Genomic DNA, 25985 nt, shown 5'->3' with positions numbered 1-25985 from the left:
ACAGTTACCCGATCTTTTGTATTTCCTGTTGGAACTGTTGGATGCTCCCTTTGACCGAATCAATGTTCTTCTTCTGGAGCTTGGCATAGAGGAAGTCTACATGTTTTACAAGCTACAAGCTTTTTTTTCTTCCAGCGAACGGCCTCTGAAAGTTTTTTTTTTTTGTAAATCAATGACAGAATTTGGTTTAACTGTTGCCATTATCTCTACGAAAGTGATCTGTGTCACTGTGTGATTTGTCAGCGCAGCAGTGGCCAAGAGCGTAAAGTTGAATGACAGGAGGTGTCGAGAATCAATCAGATTGGATAAAATAACATGTATCCAATTCTGATTCGCCAGGGACGCAGCGAGGTGCGCCCAGAGGATAATCTTTAAGAAACCAATTAGAGACCAGCTTCAGGTCACATGCTTGCCGAAAGTTTAAGGACTCAGATAGACATTTGTCCGCCATCCCTGCCCATGAAACTGCATGAAACACATTGAAACGTAGAAAATAGTTAACCGAGCCAGTTTTTATTAAATGCTGAGGGTCTTACTACCAGCTGGCACATCGTATGAGTAAACTATTTTATTTTATTTTTTATTTTTTTATTTTAATTTTATTTTTATATCATTTTTGTATACATTTATATTTCTGGAATTTGATGGGGGCAGCACCCTAGCGGCTTCTATTGACAAGCCGCCACTGATAGGCACAGTCCTCAGATCTGTTTCTCACTGTACTACATGCATCACACCTGGCGTTTACCTTACTGTCTTTGTTCAGACAGCTGTGCATTGTTGTGCATTTTTGAGCATTCACTGAATCCAGTTCCAGAAGTGCTGCTCTGTACTTGATCCTGCCATCTGACCTCCCTGTTATTACATCAATATGTAATATTCAGTCAAAAACATACCAGACATACATTACTATCATTTAGTTCATATCACAAAACATTTCTCTTTTTCAAAGCAGAGTAGTGCAGTAGTGTTGAAATATGAAGGAATGTTTATGAGATACTTTTCATTTAGTTCATATGATGTAGAGACAGAGGTGGGGTATTAAATCAATGTTTGGCAGCTTTAAATGAAATCGGTTTTCAGTACAGGCTTTGTTTAAAGGGCATTGTTGTTATATTATTTGAAAATTGAACAGAGCCTAGAAATTGAAAATAGCCAAATGGATCAGTTCCAGAAGGTATGGGGTAAAATAAATGGAGAAGGGATGGAAAGTGTGATGGGCTTGCTTTGTGTGTGTTTTCCCTGGATACTTTAGAATGAAACACCAGTACAGTAATCATGTGCTGCCTTGAAACTGCATTCATAATCTTGATTTTGACTCGGTGAAGTGAAACCTCATGAAAAGTTAATTTTTTGAACAGTCAAGGCTGAGTTGAGGTACAGAGGTTTCTCAGGGATTTGCCCCCTACACCTTCACCTCCCATAACGGATTCAGTGGAGGCGCTGCTTCACAATGTTTCCTCTGACACCATCAAGGATGAAAAAGGGCCGATCAATAGCCTCTCTCCCAGCAGCAGTAAGAGGACCTAGATATTTAAAGCCTGGCTACTGGGGTTGAGAACTCAGTGCAAGGACTGTGTGTTTTGTTTGCAAAAGGCATACCCTTATTTGGTCGAAAACTTTCTTTTCATGGGATAGATTGCTCTGAAGCTATTAATACAGTAGGGTAGTAACCTATAATGTTTTTAGAGGGTTAGAAACCAAATATGCCACACAATTAACTGTGTTAACTGCCGCAGTGTTTAGTTAAGTATGTTTTTACCATTGTACAACTACATAAGACTATAAATAATCCCAAAGTAAACAAGCACATCCAGGCATATCCAGGCTGGACCTTGACTTTATGTTATACCGTTTAACTCTAAGGATTCAAAATGCACACTAGCTTGGGATTGTCCATGGAAAGCAGTTGCAAACACCCAAGTTAAGCCACATAGCATCAATTACATGTGGAATTCAGGGCATTCGACAGAGTGTTTTCCTGCATAACAAGATAGCAGAACTTGTCCTTTTCTGTTTAAATATTAGAGCATTCTTTCCATGCGCCCCTCCACTGATGACCTGCAGGATTGGGAGTGCTGTGGGAAAACTCCCAGGCGGGTGCCAGCTAAGCAGTATGAAATGCGGATATACACTGTTTTTCCATTTCTATGTTAGGTTTAATAGGACACATTTTGTATCGTTTGGTTAGTCCTTGGTAAAAAAAAAAAAATACTTATGGAGTTGTTTGAAGAATGGTTTTCTCATTATCACGTGAATAGAGGAAATGGCCTCTGTTCTGTCCCATGAATAGAAATACACATGTTTGTATTGCTTGAAAATTTCAATAGCTTTGCATGATTGACAACACTGTTGTCTTGTCGTGGCTGTGAGTGACTGAATTGTTTTTGTTTTGTTTTCCTTCCAGGGGCCCTACAGAGAGGCCTGCAGGAATCTTGCCATGTTCAAAGCAGTGCTGAAGAAGAACAGAGATGGAGGCAAGGGGAGCAAGAAGGATTCAGGTATGTGGAAGATCAGGAGAAAAAATCAGCAAGCTAGGTTTCATGGAACAAATACCACATACCCCAAAGGCTTAGACAAAAACTGTATTTCAGAGGCAGATGTATCATCTTGCTTTCAGTACTTATAAATTCATTTGTCACTATATAACTTTAATGTAGTGATTCAGCTAATGTAAACTGAAGAGAAAGTTGAGATGAAAGCCTAAAAGCCATACTAAATCTTAAGTGTGTACTTGGCAAACATACTGTCATCTAAACCATCATTCGCAGCAATTGCCTTAATATATATGGACAATAATTTAGCCTTACCACTTCTGTCTGTGACATGTTTTCTTTGAAGAGCGCTGTGTGGTTTCTCAGTGATTGACTTATAGTTAAATATCCACAGTAAGAGCTGGAAAAGATGTTTGCACATATGGAATAAAGTAAAATATTACAGGTCAAGTTAGTTTTTTACTCTAAACGAAACAAAAAAACTGCTAGTTGCTATATAACTGAAGCCAATGCAGAACTTATGCAGGTAGTGTGACTAAATGGCGGTGGTGGTGTACAGCTTAAAAAGAAAATCCCTCTAGTGCTTTGTTACAATTGTAAGTGCCATTTTTCACCATAACTCAAATTAAACTTTAATAAAGCATTTGGCACAGTATATTTATGAAAAAGTATTTGGACATTTTGTTTAATATGTAGCTTTGCACTGCAATTCGGTACAACAATAGGCCCAGAATGCAACACTTAAAATAAGGCTCTTGCTGTAATGGCAAGGACCAATATAGTCTGTGTAGCACTGGTGAGGAGCAAATTACAACTGTGTAGGCTCACAGTAGCCCAACACCAGCCCACTGCGTATTTCAATCACCCAAAATTCATGGAACCATTATTTTTTTTATTTACTTTTGACTGTAGAGACAACTAGGCCATTGTGTCATAACATGTTTTCTTTTCCTTTGGAAATCTGTAGTAGTTTTAACATGACTAAACGTGACTCAAACTCAGCAAGACATTGTTGACTCGTCTCTTGTTCATTCAATCCCCTCCACTGATCTGTCTTTACATAGCATATGACCATTTATGCTTACACTGCATCTACCAGCCGAGACTTGATTTACCACCTCAGGGCTGGTTTTAACAGGTAGTCTGGTTCAAATATTTACTGTATAAAGTAGATGCATGTCTCATAGTGTGCTCTTTCTGCCTTTGTCTGACGTGATGGTTTCACTCAACAGTCAATGCAAAAATTAAAGGGAAAAGACCGCCTCCCCTCACCTCGACTGCTCTCCAGCAGAGTACAAAGGTAGAATTGAGTATTGTGGGCTTGTATTGTTTTATATCAAGTTGTTGCAACCTGTCTCACATGTATGAATCATTCTGATAACATAGAGTCCCTGTTACACACACATACATTTACACTAAAACACAGGAGGTTCTGTGCACGTAAATGCTGGGAGCAGCAAAGTTTTATGGCGGGATACAGCTCCTTTATCCCAGCCCCAGTCTCCCAGTTGGACCCTATCCATCAAGCTAAAGCAGCTCTGTCTCCTTTTCTCATGCTGGGACAATAAAATCTGGCCACTCCTCTCTGTTGTTTAGGGCTCTTAAGACAGATGAGAGGTCACAGAGATACAACAGCTAGCAGTGGTCACTTTGCCCCATTGTTGTCCCTGCATAGGGCAAAAATCTCTGCTGCATATTTTATTTTCAGACTTAAAGAGTATTTTGTATTAAATAAGACATATTCCTTAAAATAAATCTAGATTATGTTCCTAAAATATAGCGATTAAGATTCTGATGAGTTGAGAGTAAGTTGCATTGAAAGTGTTAAATTGCATACCTTGCCACCCTGTGTTTACTCGTCTGTTGTCCTTGAAGAGTTTATAAATTCAGGTCCTTCCTGGGATCTGAAATGAGATTTGTAACACAGAAGCCCTGATGAGGAATGCAGCGTTAATCAAATTAGGTACACTGAAGTATAGTTAATGGTATCTGAGACAAGAAAGTACCATATTGGACATAAAATATTCACTGCACCGTCTGTGAGGCTTAAATAAAGATTTCACCTCTTACCCAAAATGGTTTTGGGTTAGAAAGTTGTTTTCAAATTAAATGTCTGGTGTAATGGAGTTTTGACATTTAGTATTTCATTGTACGCGGTTCTATCTTTCTGCAATTTTCAAATTGTATTATGGTCAAGGACTTGTTTAATTTGGTTGATACAGCATCAGTGTTATGTTTGAGATTTGTCTCACTGTTTTATACTAGGGATACAACATATACTGATACTGATATCGGACAGATACTGACCCAAATAGCTGGATCAGGTATCGCTGACATTTAATTAATTCTATGTTTATAGTCTGCTGTTTTTTTCTCTCCACCCCCGCCTACTTGTGTGCGCCGAAGAAAAAAACAACAACACGCAGATGACATAGCGTAGCTTATTATAGGTAGCATGCAGCTAAACACACAGGGTAACAGTAGTTTACTGGAAAATCATCCTGCTTCCCTGAAGTCACCGGTGTGGCAACATTTTGCCTTGCCAGTAAGTTGTGTAAACAAACAACAAAAGGAAAAGCGTGTGGGTTCCGATGGGACTTCATGGTGCGTTCAGGTGCCGATTGTAAACTCATTGTGCATTCAGGTGCCCCTCGTAAACTCATGCTGCATTCAGGTGCACCTTGTAATGATGTTGCCTTACACATAAAAGAATGATCCCAGTCACTTCCACACAGTGAGGGATACAGCTTATTAATTAAATACTGGTATTAGATCAGTACTTTGTATCAGCTGTTACCTAAACCCCAGGTATCAGTTTCGGGACTAAAGAAGTTGCTTCGATGCATCCCTATTTTATACCTGACAGTTGGTATTGGTACATATCTTTTGCTTACAAGCTTGTTGCTGATTTTGTCAGATTTTGCAGATGAATGAAAATTGTGTTTATTAGTCAACCCCATTGTTCACAGTGCTGCTTGCTTTCCTATAGGTCAGACTGTACATACTTTATTTCCTTCAGAAGGAGCAGAAGTACAAAGTCCCTGTAAAATCTGCTCAGCAACACATAATGGAAATCAGTGGGAGGAAAGACCTTGATAATGGTATAATTGCAAGATAGCTCAGCATATGTTGCTCATGCCATGGTGGCTATGGACTGGAGGCAACTTTAAAGCAGTCAAGGAAACTTGGCCCCTATGCCAGATACCACTACAGTCATTAGCTCTCCTTTGGGATCTCTCCATTGCCAAGACCACAAAAACACACAGTTTGCTAATTTAGTTTCTCCATCATGTGCTCCTCCTAGATCCCTCCTCCTCCTCCTCTCTTGCCTCTTCTAGACTCAGTCTGTAAGGAATCTGTTTGGAATTGGCTTGTTTAATCCCTTTTAAGTACTCTTTTTTTTTTTTTAATGGTCTGCCACTCCGGAAGTGGGATGCTAGTTTGCTGTGGCCTGTTGCCTTTGATGTCAACATTTTTTGAGAGAGGTTACATTGCAAGTAAGCCTCACTTGAGTTAATAGATTTGGGACCCGAAGGCACAAGAAGATGATTATATTGTAAAGAACCAAACAGGGTTTTAATTGGTGTTCTCTTTGAGGATACAGGCCCCTCAGATTTTACTGCAAGTTTCACCTATGACTTCCTATTTATTCACAGCGTGTCTGGTTTGTAGTTCATTATAAAGCAAATTGCTTGTTCTAAGTTGGTAGAATTGTCATAAGGCAAGTTTGTGTGAATGCATTTCATCCTGTTTTCTTCTTGATGCAGATACTCTTATTCTAACAACTGTGTACTGAAGTAACAGTACAGTAAAGTATAGTAATTATAGGCAGAAGATAACCTGTGAATGGCAGTGATTCATCACAGAATTGGACTTTATTAGTTGACTGTTGTAACAGCTTCAGAACATCAAACCGAGTAGCAAAGATCACCTTTCAGACAAACGTGAAAACACAATTTTCAGTCAGTATCTGTTCATGATGTGACCCATGGAAACAGCATCTTTGACTCCGCTTTAATTGCTGTGGGTGACTATACATCCATGGTGACTCTGTGTGAGACTGTGTGTTGGGTATTGTCTCTGAAGGCCCCCCAACTTGAGCTTACTACTTGATGAGCTCGGCCGCTTGGGGCAGCTGCCAGACAGTTGTCTGTTGTGGGTGACACAGTGTTAATCACACTAGCATGCGTTGCCAAGCACTCTTTGAGGCTGATTTATTCATCCATCCAACAAACACACACACACACACACACACACACACACACACACACACACACACACACACACACACACACACACACACACACACACACACACACACACACACACACACACACGCGCCATGTGAACACAAACAGATATATGCATCCACCAGTTGGAAGGCTTTTCGTAGTTTCTTTGGCAGTATGGAGACAGAAACCACATTAATACACCATTTTCTCATTTTCATGGGAGGCAGCAGTCCTGTTGTTGACCTGCAAGCACAGAAAATGGGTGCCAACCCTACTGGCCTGATTTAATTTCCCAGCAGTGTATCTACTGGGACAATAGTTGTTCTGTATGGCATTCTGACAGCATTGACATAAGACAGATTTTTATAGAGTCGTGAGGTAGGAGCAAAGGATTGGTACAATTCTTATGACCGGAACATTTTTATTTACATGGATGCCTGATCGCCTTTTTAATAACAACTGCCTCTGCACCAAAGTCCCCTTTGAAATGTGCCATTTCTTTGTTCCTTTTAAATGCAGCATGGCTTACAGCTGAAGAGTGAACATGTGGCAACTTAACTTTTATCATCATCAAGGTCTCCCACAGCGGGGGGGGGGGGAATTTTTAAGTCTGTAAAGACATTTTTAAAGAGTCAATTTCTGATTAGGAGAACCTCATTTAGAAGAGGTGTGTGTGTGTGTTACAGAGAGACTATTAAGCACTGCACTCTGTTGCCTCAGCTGTGGTGGTGACTGGTACATGCTGTCTCTGCAGTTTCTGTGAGTTTCTTGGGTGTTTGACCTTAAACAGTGATTTGTTGCGTAGGGTCAGACAACAGCAAATTACAAAGCAGGATTTTGTTTTGTTTGTATGCATTCAAATAGTTCCTGAAAATAAGAGTTAGTAGGTTGAACCTGCAGTGCATACTGAATTTTCTTCAGGGGGTGGACTCAATAGCCCTGCAATAAATACTTTCTTTGTAAAGCGTATACGGTTAAGTTTTTATTGAGCCTGCAGTGAGGTGTTGATAAAGCTAATAATATTTTTTAAGCAGTAGTTTCTGCTGTTGTGTTATTGTTTATTGTGGTTTAGATGGCAACTGACAATGCAGAATTCTGTAATCTCTCTTTTGCTTTCTGTATTGTATATTCCCTCTCTGTGGTGATACAGTTACATATTGCAGCTGTTATTGCAGGGATTCATTTCTTGTTGTCTCTATTCTTTCTCTTTCAGATGCCCGTAGGGGTTTAACATGTGGCATTTTTACTGTTATGTGAAGAATTAACAATAACCACAGGTGGTCAGTTATTTGTCCAAACAAAAAAAAGAGCTTTTGATGGACAGTTGTTCAAAGTTTTGTCTCAGAAAAAGCTAGCTTTTGACAGTTAGTGCTGCTAAAGTAGCTTTTCTCACAAACATTTGTTACCCTGGAATAATCTAGCGGTTGTATTGTGGGCAGAAATGGAAAAGTTAAAAAAAAATGTTTTAACTTTGTTCATGTGTGAGTCAGAATTAACCACAGGCTGTTTTTTGATGACAGCAGCATTAGGTAGATACTAAAACAGTCAACAGGCTTGCTTTTGCCCTACAATTATTTTCTCACCCTTTGGTCTCTTAAATGTGTGCCAGCCACTTTGTGGGTTAGATGATAACTTTTTTTCTGAAGCCAAAGGATGTGCTTCATGTTGCTAATATGGGTGACAAAGGTTTCTTTTGAAGAACTTTGTTTCTGGTCTGAGGTGCAGCCTTCCTACATTACTAATGGAAAGCACTAAACCGGGTGCAGGATTAAAGTGAACTCTCTCACTGACATATACATGGTGGTCGACCATCCCCTCAGACATTAACAAACACTACTCAGTACAGAGGCTGCCCACAGGTTCTAATGTCAAACTGCCTATGCTAGCCTGGTACTTCTCTGTGAACAGCTGGGTGGCAGCCTCCTCTCTAGCCATATCTACCGCAGCCATTTTGAGACACGCTCTCTCCTTGTCCTGTGGCTTTTAAGGGATCTAAAAGAAAACTCCCTCACTGTGTTCTTCCTTCATGGGTAGAAGTTTAAAAAAAAAAAAAACATTAGGAAAACTGCGCTTACACCAAGAGTGTGCTCCAGGTGAATTAGGAATGCATGATGTATTTCTGGTGTAGTTTCTGGATGAAACTTTTGTATGGTAACAACAGTAGAGGAAGCATCTAGTCAGTAAAAGGCAGTGTTCATGTACTTAGCAAACTTTATACTAAAGCATAGAGAAAAACTAACAAAGACAAACTGTTCTTTTCATAAATTTGGTGTCGCAACTTTTGAAAGTTGCGACTGCTGAACCAAGACAGACGGACAAACGAGATGCACAGTCAACCACAGGATGTCTAGACCACAGATTACATACACTATGTGACCTGTGCAGGACAGGAAGATAGACTCCATGTTATGCCACACACACACACACACACACACACACACACACACACACACACACACACAGAGCGCGACAGAGACAGCGAGAGGCAAGCAACCTCAAGAAACATTATTAACATCCTTTGATTAACCATAATAACTAGGGCTCAGACCATAACCACTGATTCCTTTTATCATCAGCTCATGGTTTTCCTTATGGAAAACACTTAAGTACGGCAAGAAAGTCATGCAGCTACGAAGCTCAGGTTGCTTTTAGTTCACCACTTGAGCTTTTAAGTTTAAGTATTTTGTAACAAATAGATCTTTAAATCACTTAAAACACCTCTAGGTTTATGTCTAGGTTACCATTCTATGCCCTTCTTCTAACTTTAATTAAAATAAAACTGTGCTGAAAGTTGTGAAATGGCTTTTTGGCCCATGTTTGCTATTTTTTCTCCCAGTCATGTTTGTCTAGATTTCCATGCCCAGACAGTTATGGTAGGATTTAAGATGGTGGAGAAAAGAATGCACCTGATCTACAAAGGAGACCATTGAGTGCACAGACCTACGCGGCTATCAAAGCACTGTGCAGCCAGCAGGCAACGATTAGCAGGGCGTAGCTCAAACCACATCTTTCACTTACACACACATTCATGTACACACACACACACACACACACACACACACACATACACACACACACACACACGCCCACACACCTCAGGTGTATCCACACTAGACACTCCCTGTTTCTCCTTCTGAAAAGCAAAATAAGGGCTCATGGAGAAAGCAGTGAACCTGGTCGGCCAGTCTCACTGTTAAAAAAAATATCCATGCATCAAAATGTACCTTTTGGTTGCCAAACAATCTTCAAATGTGATAATGCCGCCTAACCTAATTGTACTGATACAGTACATTGCTCTTATGGTACTTAGTCTAGCCTCATTATCAGACTGAATTGCTATTTCATTACACTTCTTTTTTGGTGGGGTTGTTAATTTGCCCTTACCAATCAGTAGCCAGTGACTTATTTGTCTCACTGATGGTTGCTAAGAGCAGTTAACATTTTTCACTAGGGCTGAATGATTAATTGCATTAGCAATAAATAAATAATAGTAGTAGTTTATAAATAAAGTCATTCATATAAATGTATGCATCAACTAATTTCATTCATTAATATAATAACATACAGGCCTGGCCTACAGGAAAGCATAGTTTATGTTTAATCTATCTAATATTATGTTATTATGTCATACTATACAATGATTTATTGTTTGTCTTTGTTGAATAATACGGAAGCTAAAGAGCTTAAAAAATAATCACATTTTAAATCGCAGTATTGGTTAAAACAAATCGCATTTAGATTATTTTCCAAAATCGTTCAGCCTTATTTTTCACATTGATCATAGAAACATTTTCTGTGATTCAAATTTTTTTTTTTTTAAAGTTTCTGTAGGTCGACCTACAAGAACCTTTACAGCCGCTTTGATCTCATCCGCACTTGTCTTCATTTTCCTTATCACTATTTTTCAGGGATGTAGCTAGGTAGCTAGCTATGTACGAAGATGACAACCCCATTCTTAATCCCATCTTCAAATCTCTGATTGGTTAACTGTTTCTCCAACCGGTTAAGATAACTGTCAGTGGACATAACTCCAGATTACTGATTACTTTAGATTTTTTTCAGATTTTTTTCTTCTTCTAGTGGCACAACTGGTAATATTAAATTTAAAGTGGCTTGAGAATTCCACTGTACCTAAAACTGCTGTTATGGCTCATTTGAGTGTCGATGAATGCAGTTTTTCTTATAGGGATTGTTTTCATTTGAACTATAATTTGCATCCCATGGTCCTTTTTTTTGGTGATATTCAACCAACAACGCATGCAGGAGAGCTAAATGCACATGCTAATGGTCAAATCTGACACTGCTCTTCCTGTCCAGTGGCTTCTCACTGGGAGGAATTTGGAAAATGCTTCTATGGTTCCCAGAGGCGCACTGTCTGCAGTAGCAGCCGGTGACCAATCTCCATTACCCTAATTTGGCTCTCATTCACTTCACTTCAAGCATCGATGGTGCCTGTGACCTTGGAAGTATGTGCACAGCAACAGACAAGAAGCCAAACAAATACATGAAGTCTCGATGGACGCAGGAGGTGATGTCATCTACAGCACAGCAACACACCAACACCAGTCATAGCTCTCCTTATCCCAACCCCCATTCATGTGCGAATAGTTTTTGCTACTTCAAAGAGGAGGAAAAACAGTTTATCAGTTAACACGCCAGGGTGTTAGATGGTCTTTGAGGTGGCGATAGTGGCTGTCCAGGCAGTTCATTGGCTAGAGAGGTCAGCAGGCCACTGGTTTTTCTAATTACAGCGTGACTTTCTTGGGCAGACACATTCCTACCGTCTGATTTTCCGCTTTGCTTTCATACCTTTAACATCCTTTGTCTGTTATCTAAATGAGCACTTGGAGTGTCTCTTTCTTTGCAGAATACTACACTGTCACCTATAGGATGTACGAAGTACTAGCTGTTCATTGGCTTACTTCTCTGTAGTTGACTTTGAAATTTTTTCCAAGAATTCTGAGGGTTGGGTTTTTTCTAATTTATCGCCATCTCTCTGTGCAGACACCAACCCATGCTGCCACAGCGTCTGACTCTCAGAAAAGTCTGTGTGGGTGTCTGTCAGACCTCTGTTCAGTCTTGGGCTTCAGGGCCCCTTTTTCTCTCCTCTGTCGTACTCTGCTCTGCACTGCTCTGTTCTGCATTTCTGAACACAGAGACTCTTTTTTTTTTGTAATTGTGCCTGCAGATGAATGTCTTGCCATCCTTAGCTCAGGAGGGTTTGAGACAAGCTGAACTAATGACCTCGGTTCCTTTGTGCCCAGCCTCAAAGGGCCAGAGGATAGTGCTTATTGCAAAGCGGAGCAGTTTGCGCTGAGTGCTCCCTCTTCATATTTATATCTATTATTTTAAAGATGGAATTTCAAGATGATTCTTTTTTTTTTTTTTTTTATTCTATTGGTGAAGCTTACTAATGCCTAACAAAAGTGGTTAGAGCAGGATAGAAACTGGGGTGCATTCTGCTGGAGTTGCTTTTTCTGACATTATTAATCATGAAATTTGCAACTCAGGAGAACATTCACTTGCTAATTGAATTGAAAAAGAAGTTCTTATCAACCCTCTAAGTGCATGAAATGAGGTGAATGTGATTGATGCTAAACTCACATGGATTCACCATTAACAACGATTTTCAAAGATGGTACAAAGCTGCAAGATTTTCCCGTGGTCCTTGTTTGCTTATGGTATTAGGCTCTTTGGAAAGATTGGACAGCCATTGTGCAACATCCTCGTCCATTTAGCATTACTGAACAAGCTGTTGTCCAGGGGTTAGTGGTGTTCTCATGACCTCACCTGGCCCCAGCAGAAGCTCTGCCTAATGATCTGTGCTAATGGCAATCCAAATCTGTTGTTAAACCAGATCTCCATGGTGACAGAGGACTCCTGACCACATTGCACCTTTGCCTGGAAATAATCTCCATTTCTGCCTCAGTGCTGCTTTATCCATATTGTTAACACATAGGAATCAAAAATTGGAAGTCAAAAGCTCCAAGGTAGAGAGAAATCTGAGAATGTGGGACTGCTGAACCACTTCTCTGTATTGTGACCACTTTGTAGCACGGTGTCCCCAGAGTTGTGTTCGCACTGTTAAAATGATTTATCATATTATGGACAAGTGTGCTCGGTAATTTATCATCCATCTGTCCTTTGCTTAGACTGGACCAGCTGTTTGTAGAGGACATTGATGTAATTAACCCCATGTAAAACCCATGTGAGACATTTTAGTTTCACTGTTGAAGCATTGCAGATGATGCTCAACAGCAATAAAAAAGACAATGTAGCAGTCCTTTTTATTCCAGATAAAGACTTTGTCATTGAGTTAATACATCAGTCTTATGTGCCTAGACGTTTGATCAGAGATACTACCAGAAAAGACAAGTCGAAAAAAACAGTCGAAATAGATGAATTGTGTCTGTAAAGCTGAGTGCCACTGTATTAGCCCTTCTTTACAAGGTCTCTCAATTGTTGTAGGTATGCACTCAGGTATGTATAGAATGTAAAAACGTATGCCAGGTACTTCTAACTTAGTTGAAAAGTGTTGAAGCACAGACAGCTGACTCCCTTTGACCACTCAGAGGACTTTGATTATGATAAGTGGTGTTGGACAAGAATGGATAGGAGGTGATGGGGTGTATTTTCTCTTTAGTGCGGGAGTGAACAGTGTGCCCCACTTGCCTAGAGCCTGGTACTGAGGAGGCATGCAGAGAGACATTCATACTGGGACCTCACACACAATACTGCTAGCATGAATATCAATAACTCTCCAGCCAGGACTGTCAACAGTGGATCTGCCCTAATTTATTCCAAATCTCTGATGAAACAAGGTCAAGCCCTTGGCAATTCAACATGGCTACTTGGTTCATTTAGATTTTCACTGATGGTCAGACATTTGCATTTGTGTGCTATTGTCCTTTGTCTACAATATGCAAACCTAAAATGGTGTAGTTGATTTTTTTGTTAGGTGATATAACTAGCAGTAGCACCTGATAAATCATTTGGTGGACTTTTTCTATATTCTAGTTCTCTAACTAGAAAACTGCAGGTGTGACTGTTTTTACTCTTGACAGCACAATTATTTCCCATGTTAGTGTACCTACACTCTACCTCTTTCGATGCTGCATTTTAGTGGTACGTAGAAATACAGTAATGCTCCTCCTGCATTTTGTTTAACTTTGACTCTGCAGCGGCCTTGAGACTGATTGATGGCGTGAACATACACATAGTAGCTTTGCAAGATCTCACTATCATTATACTCTAGTCTATGTAGGACTGACCAAATGTGTGCAATAAAAGGATAGTATTGTGTGTTTTCACGAATATAGCACAACTGCTCTTTTCTGCATAGACTTTTCTCAGGTAGATCAATCAGTTCATCGTTATTAGAAATATCCTCTTACTTTGTGAGAATGGTCTAATTAAAATCTTTTTAGTATTAAGTAGTACACAGTGTTTCTCCTCTGACAGTCCCTTTATTGGCCTTCCTACTGCTTCCCTGTCACAAATCTTGAAATAAAACATGGTAAAGATACTGTCTGGCTCATCTTTTTTTTCTATACCCACTTAAATTGGTGATTTATGAAGAGGAATGGAAAATGTCATGGTGCCTGCCCACTGCTATCCTTCTCCTCCTCTACTTATTCTCCCCAAGACACACACATACCCCTCCCTGTCAGCCTCTCTTCCCGTGGGGCCAGTGGGAAAGGCATTCCAGAGCTCAGGCCACTGCAGAGTGTGCATCAGAGGGGAAGAGAGAGACGGACAGAGTCTTAGTGCTTTGGATTCAGAACATTCTGCAGTCTTGCTTTGCCTACAGCATCTTAGCTTTTGCATAAAGCAACTAATTTGTACTCATTATCAAGTGCATATGAATTTGAGTTGAGGGTTTCAGAGCTGCAGGAACTGTTCCTGTTTCTGACAAGCTAAAGTTGTTTTCTCTCCTCAGGGGCCACCAGCATAGATGAGTAATCCTTTGAAACCAGTAAGAGTTGCTCTGGACACTTGAAGAGTTAATGGAATTTGATTGTTGCGGACAAAATTGACATTTCGATGGTAGAAAATTAGCCCACAGGAGGAATGTGGAGCGGTCTTTTAATATACTTAACATACAATAAACGCTTCAAGGAAGAGATGTCGCATTGGTTGCCTTTTATTCCCTATATACTTAATTCTGCACCAGAAATGAAGCCAGGCGGGCAATGATGTTATACAACTGCAAACAAAAAGTGTGGCAAATGTGTTGCAAGAGAGCTAACACACTCAGTTTTATTATTTATCACTTACACCAGTCTAGGTTTTACAGCATTTTGTCAGGCTGTCTTATACAGTATTTTGACTGTTCCTATGGCTACTACTGACTTAGTAAAGTGGTCTGAAATTAGAATGTCCTCTTGGGAAAAACACTAATGCCTCTTTCACAGACTGTTTGTATGGCTTTAATTAACAGAAATGTGTATTCTTTTTTAATGTCTTAAATGATTTTGATAATTTTTGAACCAGAGGGATTTGCATCTTATTATCATATTAGATCTAATTTGTCCTTCATCATCAAAGACGACTTGTACTGAATACCTTCCCCCATGCTGTAGTCCTTGTTGTCTGGCTCTCTCTCCTCTCTGTGGGTTGCTGTGTGTTAACCATGACAGCTTTTGTGAAACTGTCACCCTGGTCTCGGAAGTACACAGGGAATCCACATTGGCACTCAGTCTAGCGGGAGAATTCCCCCTTTGGTGGATTGTCCTATGGTCATCGTGCTTTGTGTGTCGACTGAAAGAATCTGAATTAATTATAGCCTTTCTTCATTTTCTCTGTGGTCTACAAAATTAACCAGTGAGAAGCTAATGGAGTATTTGTGTATGTGCACATGTGTTTGTGTGTGTGTGTGTGTGTACAGTAAATTTTTATGGAGAGAAAATAGAATGGTATCATGAATCATATTGTTTAAATATACTTTTCTAGTATAACCATCTTTTGCAAACGTAGTTTGCACTGTAAATAGTATTCTTTGTGGCGAGCCAAGTGGTTTGCCATAAATGCTACAGGCAATGGACAAACAGAAACAACACTGTTCCTCTCTGCTAATTCAGTTATTCTGTCTTTGGCATATATCATAATTTTTGGAGACATAGTCTTGCATTTTGAATTCTGACTTCCCATTCAGACAGGCACAGTGATGTGGGTCAATAGGTCAATGTGCGTCGGCTAAGCCTCCTACCCTTCACTCCTTTTGGGGTTGACAAAAGCTGCCATTGTTCAACTTTTGTGAAAAGTTTTCTGTGATAATGATGTTATTTTATTAGTGTTCCAATGTAATTTAACTGACTCCCCAGAGAAGGAGAAAGATAAACAGACAGACCCACCTGACAGAAATAGAAAGATGTTTGACGCCAGAAACACACTGCACCAGAAGCGCTACAAATAGCCACAAAGCACTGTGAAGCGGAGCGATTTTCATTTCGCCGCCCATGTTATCCAATCTGGCCGCTCCTCCATTTCTTCCGTGAGTCGCGGGCGAATGTGTCAAGCCCGGCAGGTAATCGCATACAGGAAGGCCACAGTGCAGCCGGATACTTTACAAAATAAAACTAATTTCAAGATAAAACACCCAGGTTTATGGTGATTTTGGCTGTCTTGAATTCTCAGCTGGGTCTACAGCGAGAGCCATGCTTAGAGTGGAGAGGAGAAGGATCGCTTTGCGACCAGCGCAGAGAAATGCGTGCCTGGTATGAGCCAGGCATGCGATCATGCACAAATCTACGCTTGCTGGCTATTCGCGGCTCTTCCGCGTGCGGTGTGTTTTTGACATAAGAGTTGGGTGACAACTTACTCCTTGACACTATGTGCACAATACTTATTTAACATTGATGTGCCAAACACAGTCCTATTTGGGGCAAAACTGCTGTATTGCAATGTGTTTCTGTTGTTTTGTACACTGCCTTTGAGATTTTAAGAGACCGGCGTAAATCCATATAGTTTACCTAAAGGTTAGATTAATCTACTGGACAGTTCAGGTCCTTTTGGACAATGGAGAGGGTCTGTGTCTTTCAGGGGGGAGTGACAGATCACATTCCATTGCACAGATTTACTTGAGAGGCAGAAGACACATCCAGATTTATACCGCATTCAACGTGAACAGTGCTTATGCTAGCAGGGAAAAAAGGAAGATGGTTAGGCTGTGTATGAAAAAAGAAATTCATTGTGGTTGACTTTTATTTGATGAGGATGGTCACTTTCCAATGTAGCCTGAGTAAATGCTCTACAGGACAACTATTCACTACATTATTATATTATAATACCATTACATAGTGTAATCAGAATGCAGAATAGTGAAATTCATTTTCAAAAAAATATGATTTTTTGAAGTTTCAAACAATGAAGATACCCTCATTAGCATTCAGCCAGTTACAATTTTATACTTCCCTTTTATGGAGTTTTAATTCAAAGTACAGCATTTCCATCTTTAGGATATTACTGCAGATGTAGGAGCCAGTGAGACGGCACATTGGTTGAAATAAGCTTTTAAGATTGACTATAATACTATAATAATTGATTTGTAGTCTAATGTTTATTTTTCTAAATCAGTCTTGAAATAATATTGAACTGTTTTTAATGGGTTAGGCATGTCCTCATAGTCTCTTGCCCTTCACTTTGATCAGGAGGAAAGCGCATGCAAGGGACTGTAATCATTTTTACATCATCTTAGGGCAGCACTGTATAATTAGAAAGGGTTGATTTTCTTGACCACAGCAGGGGCTGAAATTGCAGGCCTTGCCCCAACCAAGGTTTAGGAAAGTAACTGAAATAGCACTGGCAAGTTTCTGTCCTTGTGTCCCTCTACGTTATAAAGTGTTGGTCAGATGGCAAAGCAGTCACCGTGACACACTGCAGCCTATTCACCAGCACTTGGATGGCCAGCTTTTATGTGGCGCCTCTTGTTTTCAGAACCAACAACCAAAATTACAACTTTGTCATAATCTCTTTAGCATGCACTACGCCTGGGTAGTTCACCTGGTTGAGCGTGTGCCTATATACAGAGGCTTAGTCCTCGACGCAGCGGTCGCGGGTTCATTTCCAACCTGCGGCCCTTTACTGCATGTCGTTCCCCCTCTCTCTCCCCTTTCATGTCTACAGGTGTCATATCTAATAAAGGCCTAAAATGCCACAAAAAAATCTTAAAAAAAAAAAAAAAAAAGTTACCCAAATGTTGCTTAGTTTTGTAAAACATAGGTATAGTGGTAGAGTGTTTCTCCTACATAAGGGCTTCTGTGTCACACTGCAACAATTATCATGCTCACCACAGAATCACAAATAATACCAATTCCATTATGATATCTTAAATGTATTCATTAAGTGTCAGGTTGCACACAAATGGAGCGCTAGTGCTGCTGCCACAGAAATTGGTCTATGTAGACTAGTTTGACAAGGCAGAAGGGTACCATTCCAGATGTTTTCTCCCAGTATATTATCTGCAGTTAAATAAAAAAAATTATCTTCAAATCCCACACATATGGGCCTTAGCATTATCATTTTGTACAGATAGTGTGCATGTATTGTTAAAATATATAATTTGTTTTGAAATTGTATGCCTTTATTCAGGAGTTAAAGTAGAGATATGACAGGAAATTATGGGAGGGAGAGATAGGAAATGACATGCAAGATAAAGATAAAGATCCCTGGTTGACACCAACTTGGGATATTGTGGTACATGGTTAGCGTCTAAACTGTAGGACCACCAGTGTGCTCCAAAATATAAGGTCATTAATTTCTGTTCAATTAATTTAGTTATTAAAAAAAACCCAAGCTCACACCAAGGGGAAACGTGTGCTAAATGCTTACCACAGAGAGAAATTAACTTAGATTCACTGCATCATATCTTCAATATTTGTATATCTAACCCACAGCCAGGCACATACTTCCCTAACGACCATTAAAAGTGTCAATATTAATGTGGATGCAGTAATGTACTGCATGACCTTTGGGTCATTCACATGTTTTTCCATATTTTAAGACATGCAGAGGTGTCATTGCAACCTTTCCGTTTCCTGTCTCTGGCATTCTTCTTTGTTTAGGAGACCTTTAAAACACAGAACAGCTTTTGGTCCCCTGTGGTGAGCTGGAGGCGTGGAGAAAATTGGTCTCTGTTTCTGATTAGCCCGGCAGACCAACAAAAACACTCATTTCCCTGAGGAGAGAAGCAGGATGCTAATAGTAGCTTGCCTCTTGTAGTTGAGTCTTCAGTGATTTCTACAAACCTCTGGCTGCAGTCTGCAGACAGGCGTCAGAGTTAATCTGCTGAAGTCTTCCGTAGCTGCACAGTCCTGAAAACAGAACTAGCTAGCTAGCAGCTAATCGTCATTTCTGTGGTTCACCACATCTGCAGTTCTGATTTAGCTGGCTCTGCTGACATATGGTCTGTATTATTAGTTAGGTACTACATGTTATCTTGAGGTTGATAATTCATACATTTTAATTTGTGGCCATGATGAGTGGGCAACTTTGATGCCACATAATAGATGACTTTGCCGTTTGCTGGCTCCCTCGCTAGAATGGTCTTTCCATTCAGGTTTGGTTCTCAGTAAAGCAAAACCAGTTTTTTCCATCTAGGGCTTGGACTCCACTGAGCAAACTAGAAGCCAGGTTAAGTCATTCGCAAGCCTTGAGTAAGTCATCTGTAGAGACTGTGGTGAGCCATTTTCATGAGGAGAATAGTATCTCAATAGGTGAGACAGAAAAATGTAGGGAATATCTAGTTCTAGATGTAAGCAGCAGAGAAAGTGAACTATAGCTGTCCTGAAAGCACACATGTTTAAGTGTCAGGCTGAGAGAAATCTTGCTGGCTTATTTTGCACGCTAGCAGATTTCTGGACAACTGGATTGCATTGCAAACCACCATAACCAGTTTAATGGCTTTTTTTTAATGAGATTATAATGATACCATGGTGTTTTTGCATGGGTAACAACAAAGTATGCTTGTACCCCACTTTCATAAAGATGAGAGGCATTATGAAATGTGGATGTCTCGTTGATTCCTAAACTTATCATAATTGTGTTTGAGAGATTAGTCGACAAGGGGCAGAACAGTTGTTAATGCCTATGGTGGTTTATAAGGCAAATGTACGAGGTAAAAAGGATTTTTTCCCCACAGGTGAGGTTTTCTCCCTCACGCCATAGCCCTGTAAGGTTTATGCAGCTACTAGAAACTGTTGTGAATCAGGGAGTGACATGCAATTTGCAATTTGAGCTTTTCAAGCTGCTCAGTGTTGATTGACATACATTGGACTTTGAGTTCACATGTGTTCGGACACTTCAAAGTACTGTATCCTGAATACCAGGGTAGGATTATTATTATTATTATTATTTATTTTTTACAGCTACTCAAATTTTGTTCTATTCACTTTTTGAAACGGCTCATTGTAATGGATTTCTTTTATCTAGGCAACAAACTGTGACAATTGTGTCTAATCCAGTAATCTTCAAAATAAGCATTATGTTATGTCAAACATCTATGATTGTTTTCCAAGTTAGGACTGATCGACATTCTGCTGTATTCCTGCAGTGATAGAGAAAAGGAATATGGATAGAGATTAGATGAAGATGAATGACACCTGCCTGTGAATGAGCGAATTCATTAATTAAATGAGTTTGATGACACATTTTCGTCCATAGTAACTACAAATACTTAGCAAGGAACAGAAAGCCAGTGTGCTTAGTGAATTCCATGTTATCTTAACTCAGTGGTCAATGACACAGCCTTCACTAACTGGATGTCCTTCTCAGGTGCCCTGATGTCATGAGAAAATACTCATTGGCACATGACCCTGGGTTTAAATACATATTATGTGGCCCTGTTTTTTCAAGCATCCAGGTCTCTTCTGCTTTTTTCCCACCTCTACCAGTCATGTTTGTTTGTCTCCCTAGCAACCTTAGAAGAGACTTATTTTTGGCATTTCTTTCTGGCATAGCAGAAAGAGTCTGAGTATAATTACAGTAAATATATTATAATATATTGTTTCCACCATTAAACAAAATGTTGACAGCAAAACCATACTGGGTGGTCAAAAATGTATCTGACAGAATGTTTTTCCCCTTAGAATCAGCAAACATTCTTTCACATGCAAGGACATTTTAATTCCCATAATCATATGTCAGTTAGCCAACTTACATGGGATAATTTTATTTTGCGAACACAGATCATGAACTAAGTTAATATTTGGCATCTATTTAGGGTCTTCATCAACCGTTGCAGACATACAAAAAGCTCAGGAAAGTGGAGATTGAGGAATGATGACAGTAAACTTGGGGGAAACAGAGCCTAATGTAACATTGAGTAGAGGCAGTGGCAGATGCAGCAGTGTTTGCAAACAGGGCAGGTACAGTAAAAGCAAAAAAAGAGGGCAGTGTATTGACAGCTCAAATAAGACACTTTATTGCAAAAGGTGCATTGGATACATGTTGTACTGAGTGGAGTATAGCATGTGAGTGTATCAACGTAATTTGAGTTTGAGGATTTCTTGGAAGCTTTGTTATATTGAAACAGGAGAAACTAGATGCATGTTCAATATTTTAGTTTTGTTCAAATTATTACAGGAAATCTTAGTAAGAGACCACTCTACTGTATGCTGAAATCCACCATTATCCCTGCTGTGTAAGATGATTTTATATATATATATATATATATATATATATATATATATATATATATATATAGTTAATAGTTGTGTGAAATCTGTGAAAACTCATGTACTCATTTGATAAATTGAAAAATGTGTCAATTAAGTTTGCATTAACACTTGGTTTGCCCCTGAAAGGCTTTGGGTTTAAACATTTTCACCTGATAGCTATGATATGTATGTTTGCATATATACTCAAAAATGGCATCCTGTCAGAACGTAGTTGCTTTCTGCAGCAATAAAAGGTTTCCTCTGAGGTTTTACATTCCTGGTGTTCAGACTCAGGATGGTAGTAAAAGCAAATGGTTTGGTACATTGCTTCAATTGGGTCAGCTTCAAGGTCCGTTTGGTCATCTTTATTTATCTAAACAAAAAGCTTTTGCAGGTTCTGGTCTCTGTATGAAATAAAATCCTTAAAAATAAGATTCTTTTAAGAGGATGGAGGAATGAAGGGGTGCCGTCAATTCAAGAGTGAGCTTGTGAGATGGCTAGGGTGGCGGCGTTTGAAAAGATGTCATACAAACGGTTAATGTCTACACTAGAAAATGGAGAAGGTACTTGAGGTTTCCTAAGAAGCTTTGTGCTGGGGAGAGACGTGTATGATGGGTTTATGGTGTTGCCATTTATACATATGTTTATGTGTTTTATAGTTTTTTGTCTATTTTGTTATTATTATTATTATTATTATTATTATTATTTTGTTGTTTGGTCTGGAATATTGTAGTTACTGTGTCATCTTTTCTTGATTTTAGTGTGGGTGTGGTGATTAGGAAGGGGGGGGGGGGGGGGGTGTTATTGTTGCAAATTGTATGTTTTGTGTGTTTTAAAATTGTTGTTAAATAAAAATTGTTAATCATAAAAAAAACAAGATAAGTTTTAAGCCACTTCCACGGTTCTTGTTGAGGTCATTGACTTTCTAGGTGACTGGAAGAAGTGTGTACTTTGGCGGCTGAATTTGTTTCCTCTGGCACATTCTGACTGTTAATTTCTAGTATATTTTTGCTTGTTACGTTTTTAAAACAGTGCAGAGCCCTAAACGCTGATTTGTGTGCAGTACATTCATATAACACGCATTACTTTGTTCAATAATTCTCAACATTTAACAACATTGTAGCACTTTGGTGTAAACAGGTTTAAAAGTCCACAGAGTATCACTTCTTACAGCCCTGAAAACTCTGCTTTACACAAACGGCTAAAAAGCACTAGCACAGTAAGAAAAAAAGATACGCCTACATAAGTGTGTTTTTGTACTGCTCATGCATACCTAAATAGGTAGCAAAAGTATAAGGACTGTGCTTGTCTTTATGTCAGTACATGAGGTAATAGGAGGATATTTGTAAATTCTACAACAACCTTGTGGTTCTCCTCAACAGGTGATGTCCACAGCCACAGTGCCCAAAGAAGATTCCCACCTGAGGGAAACCCTCAACTCCAGGGGCCTGGCAGCGGTCACCCTAATGTCCCGGATGATGTTTTCAGATTAAGCCTTGCCAAAGGAGTGTCCATGTCTCTTCCATCCTCACCTCTCCTGCCACGACAGTCCTACATGATGCCCTTACGCCAGAGCAAGAGATCACCAGGTACTGGTTGTAACTATATTTGAGCTTTTCTATATAATTATATTATGAATCTTTTGTTGTTGTAGCTGTTTTGCCATTTGCCAAGCTAAATGTGCTACAAGCATTTGGGTAATTCCAATTCTTCGCACACTATTCTACTAGTCTCTATGGGCGTCCTGTTAAAAATGCCCTTCCTGTCTAGACTGTCAGATGCTTTTGTAAGATAGTTGAACATCTGACAGAGCTCCAGGAATGACGGTCCCTCTTAAGCTTGTTTTATGGTTCTGCGCAGGCTCCACACAGAGCTTTCGCCGTAGCCTTCGTAAGTGGCCTGATGTTTATACTTGTGCGCTGATGTGTGCGTCAAGCCGGCGTGTGTGTGTGTGTGTGTGTGTTTGTGGGGAGTGTGTTAGAGCGAGGGAGAAGTGAGAGAGTGACGGCGATTAGCTTCGGAGCGAGTAGCGACTCTAGAGTCATAGTGAGAGAAACAAAGTGTCTCCCCTGTGCTTTCTGACCAAGGTGGGAAATCTTTAGCAGGAAAAGTTAACCCTCTCCTTGATTTCATGTTGTTTATGGAGAAGGAGAACCAGGAAATGAGTCAGGGGAAATGCAACGCTACCCAGCGTAATTTTTCGAGAGGTGCACGTCAGGCTACGGCGTAGGGTCTGGCATAGACGCAGAGGGGTCTGCGGGGGTACGCTGTCGATTTGACGCAGAAGCATAAAAAGGCCTTTAGCCTAAAAACGCTGCTGCAGCTTTTAACCTAAACCTCTTTGAAACAATATTAAAATATTCTGAGTAATGGGGCATCTGATAGCTCACCTGGTTGAGCGTGCGCCCCATGTACAAAGGCTCAGTCCTTACCGCAGCGGCCGGGGGTTCGATTCCAAACAGTGGCCCTTTGCTGCATGTCATTCCCCCTCTCTCTCCCCTTTCCTGTCATCAGCTGTCCCGTCAATTAAAGGCATAAAATGCCCAAAAAATAATCTTAAAAAACAAAACAAAATTCAGAGTAATAGTTACTGTTGGAAAAATAGAAGTTATACAGGAGACAAGAGGATAAAGTAAAAACTAGAGTTTAGATTCTCGGCCCGAGCCGTTATTTTCCGCCACTATCCTCGGGCCGGGCCCGGGCCGGACCCTTGATCAAGCAATTTTTTTTTTTTTTATCAATTACCTATTTAGCCTAATTGGGTGGGGAGAAAGCTATGCCATAATCAGAAATATTATAAATATGTATATATAAGCTATATGTATGAAGATGTAAAGAAAAAAAGAAAAACAGGAGAATTACCTTTGAGCAAGTGTGGAGGAAAGTCGGAGGTATGGAAGCAGTTTAAACATGTCGTGGGCAGTGACAACAATATGTTGTTCATCTTTTTTTTTTTTTTTTTACGTTTCTTCATTCGGATCCATTTGCGATCCGTTCCATTCTAAATAAACAAACAGCGCAGTTTACATGTTTCGTCCTTGTTGCATTATTCTAAACAGATTTCTGCAGTTCAAACAACTCTGAATTGTAGTTGAGAATGTCAGTTATAACGGCCCACGTATTAAAAAAGTGTCGGGTTTAAATCGGGCTCTGGCTCATAATTACAGTTAATGTGTCGGACCGGTCTCAGACGCAACGTGCTCGGGCTCGGGTAGGTTCGGGCTTGATTTTTTGGGCCAATCTAAGCTCTAGTAAATACAATAGCTAGACCGTTCTGGGTCCCAGCAGTTAGTGTGTGAGCTCAGACTGGTTGCAGGGGATTGGTTTTTTTCACCTCATCCTTGTATTTGACCACCTTGTGTCAGTGTAGAGGTCTCTACAACTGCACCGTGTGTTTACACTATACTTGCTGGTAATGGGCGTGTGTTTACACTGGATCTAATTGTCAGTCCTCCCGGGCTCCTTCTACCCACCATGTTGAGAACATGCTTGTCAGCAGCTGTGGGGTGCTTCAAAGCAGGGGATACCTTTGTAGCTGAACTTGTCTCAACCTGAGTTTTTGTATTCTGGAGACTTGGCAAAGAGGCGAGAATCCTTTAAGTGGTCAATGTGGCCCCACTCACATGTGGCACTCATCTGTGGGTTATCTTGCCTTTGTTTAGAGTGGTTACAGCTTCAGTCTGTTTAGTGTAAAGATGGGTTGATGGGAAGGGGGTAGTATGGTTTAATCTTGTGTTGATCAAGTTCACATCTTGAAAATATCATTTAGCTGCTTAACTCCAGTTTTACGATTTAGGTTTAAGTTGTGTTTCACTTAATTTTAGTTTGTTTTAAATGAGCTCTCTAATATAAAATGCCATACTCTAATTGTAACTACATATTAGGATGGAGATATTCAGTGTTTTACCTCTCAAACCTAATTTCCTGCAATTCTCATCACATACTGTAATTCAAAACTGAATATTGGACTTATATAAAGCAGTGCATTATGCAAATGTGGAAAAGTGGGTATACGTAATTGCTTAAATATAGGAGGTAAAACAAAGACATACAGTTTATAATAGCCAAGTAGAGTTTCATTATCTCAGCCCCCACTCAAGTTTAAACAAATCTATCCAACTACCTTAGGTGATAGAGGATTTGTGATGACCGTTTTAAACCCATCAAAGAGAGTGTCGATGAAATGTACATTTACAGACACGAAGGGAGGGACAAGAGGGAGCGAGAAATGAAGAGAGAGAACAGGCTGGATTTGTGAAGGTGAAAAGGGCCCTGGGGAGAGGGGAAGGAGAACACTCATTAAAGGCATATTCCCACTTGGGGTGCTCTGAGGCATGGAAAAAGGGGATAAAATGGACTGACATGATAGGATGTTATGGAGGACAACCAGGGAGAAAGGGTTGGGGGATGGTTTGTAGGCTCTCCTCCACTGTCCTCACAGGTAACTGTGAAAGCCCGTAGGGGGAGAGTTCACACCTCCAGTTAATAAACACATACTGCAGGAAATGTCTCAGCTCTGCGACGAAAACAACATGGGTCATAATGCTGCATTTCCTCTTCTTGCTGAGCCGCAGAAGATTTAAAGTGCTCATATTATGCTTTTT

At 40.0% G+C, this 25985-nt stretch overlaps 1 protein-coding gene across 6 annotated transcripts in view; it reads left to right on the top strand.

Moving 5' to 3' along the window:
• tanc1b (tetratricopeptide repeat, ankyrin repeat and coiled-coil containing 1b) overlaps positions 1–25985 on the top strand; it is a 107379-nt gene that overhangs the window by 10847 nt on the left and 70547 nt on the right. For all 6 annotated transcript variants that reach the window (XM_031298707.2, XM_031298690.2, XM_031298699.2 and 3 more), the window contains exons 2-3: positions 2408–2501; positions 22764–22970. In XM_031298707.2, coding sequence (XP_031154567.1) covers positions 2441–2501; positions 22764–22970 — 268 coding nt within the window. In that variant the 5' untranslated portion in view covers positions 2408–2440. The remainder of the gene's footprint in view (positions 1–2407; positions 2502–22763; positions 22971–25985) is intronic.

Source organism: Sander lucioperca, chromosome 8 (assembly GCF_008315115.2).
Source record: "Sander lucioperca isolate FBNREF2018 chromosome 8, SLUC_FBN_1.2, whole genome shotgun sequence".
Lineage (NCBI taxonomy): Eukaryota > Metazoa > Chordata > Actinopteri > Perciformes > Percidae > Sander > Sander lucioperca.
The sequence above is the reverse complement of the archived record's forward strand: the minus strand, read 5'-3'. Positions and strand labels throughout refer to the sequence as shown.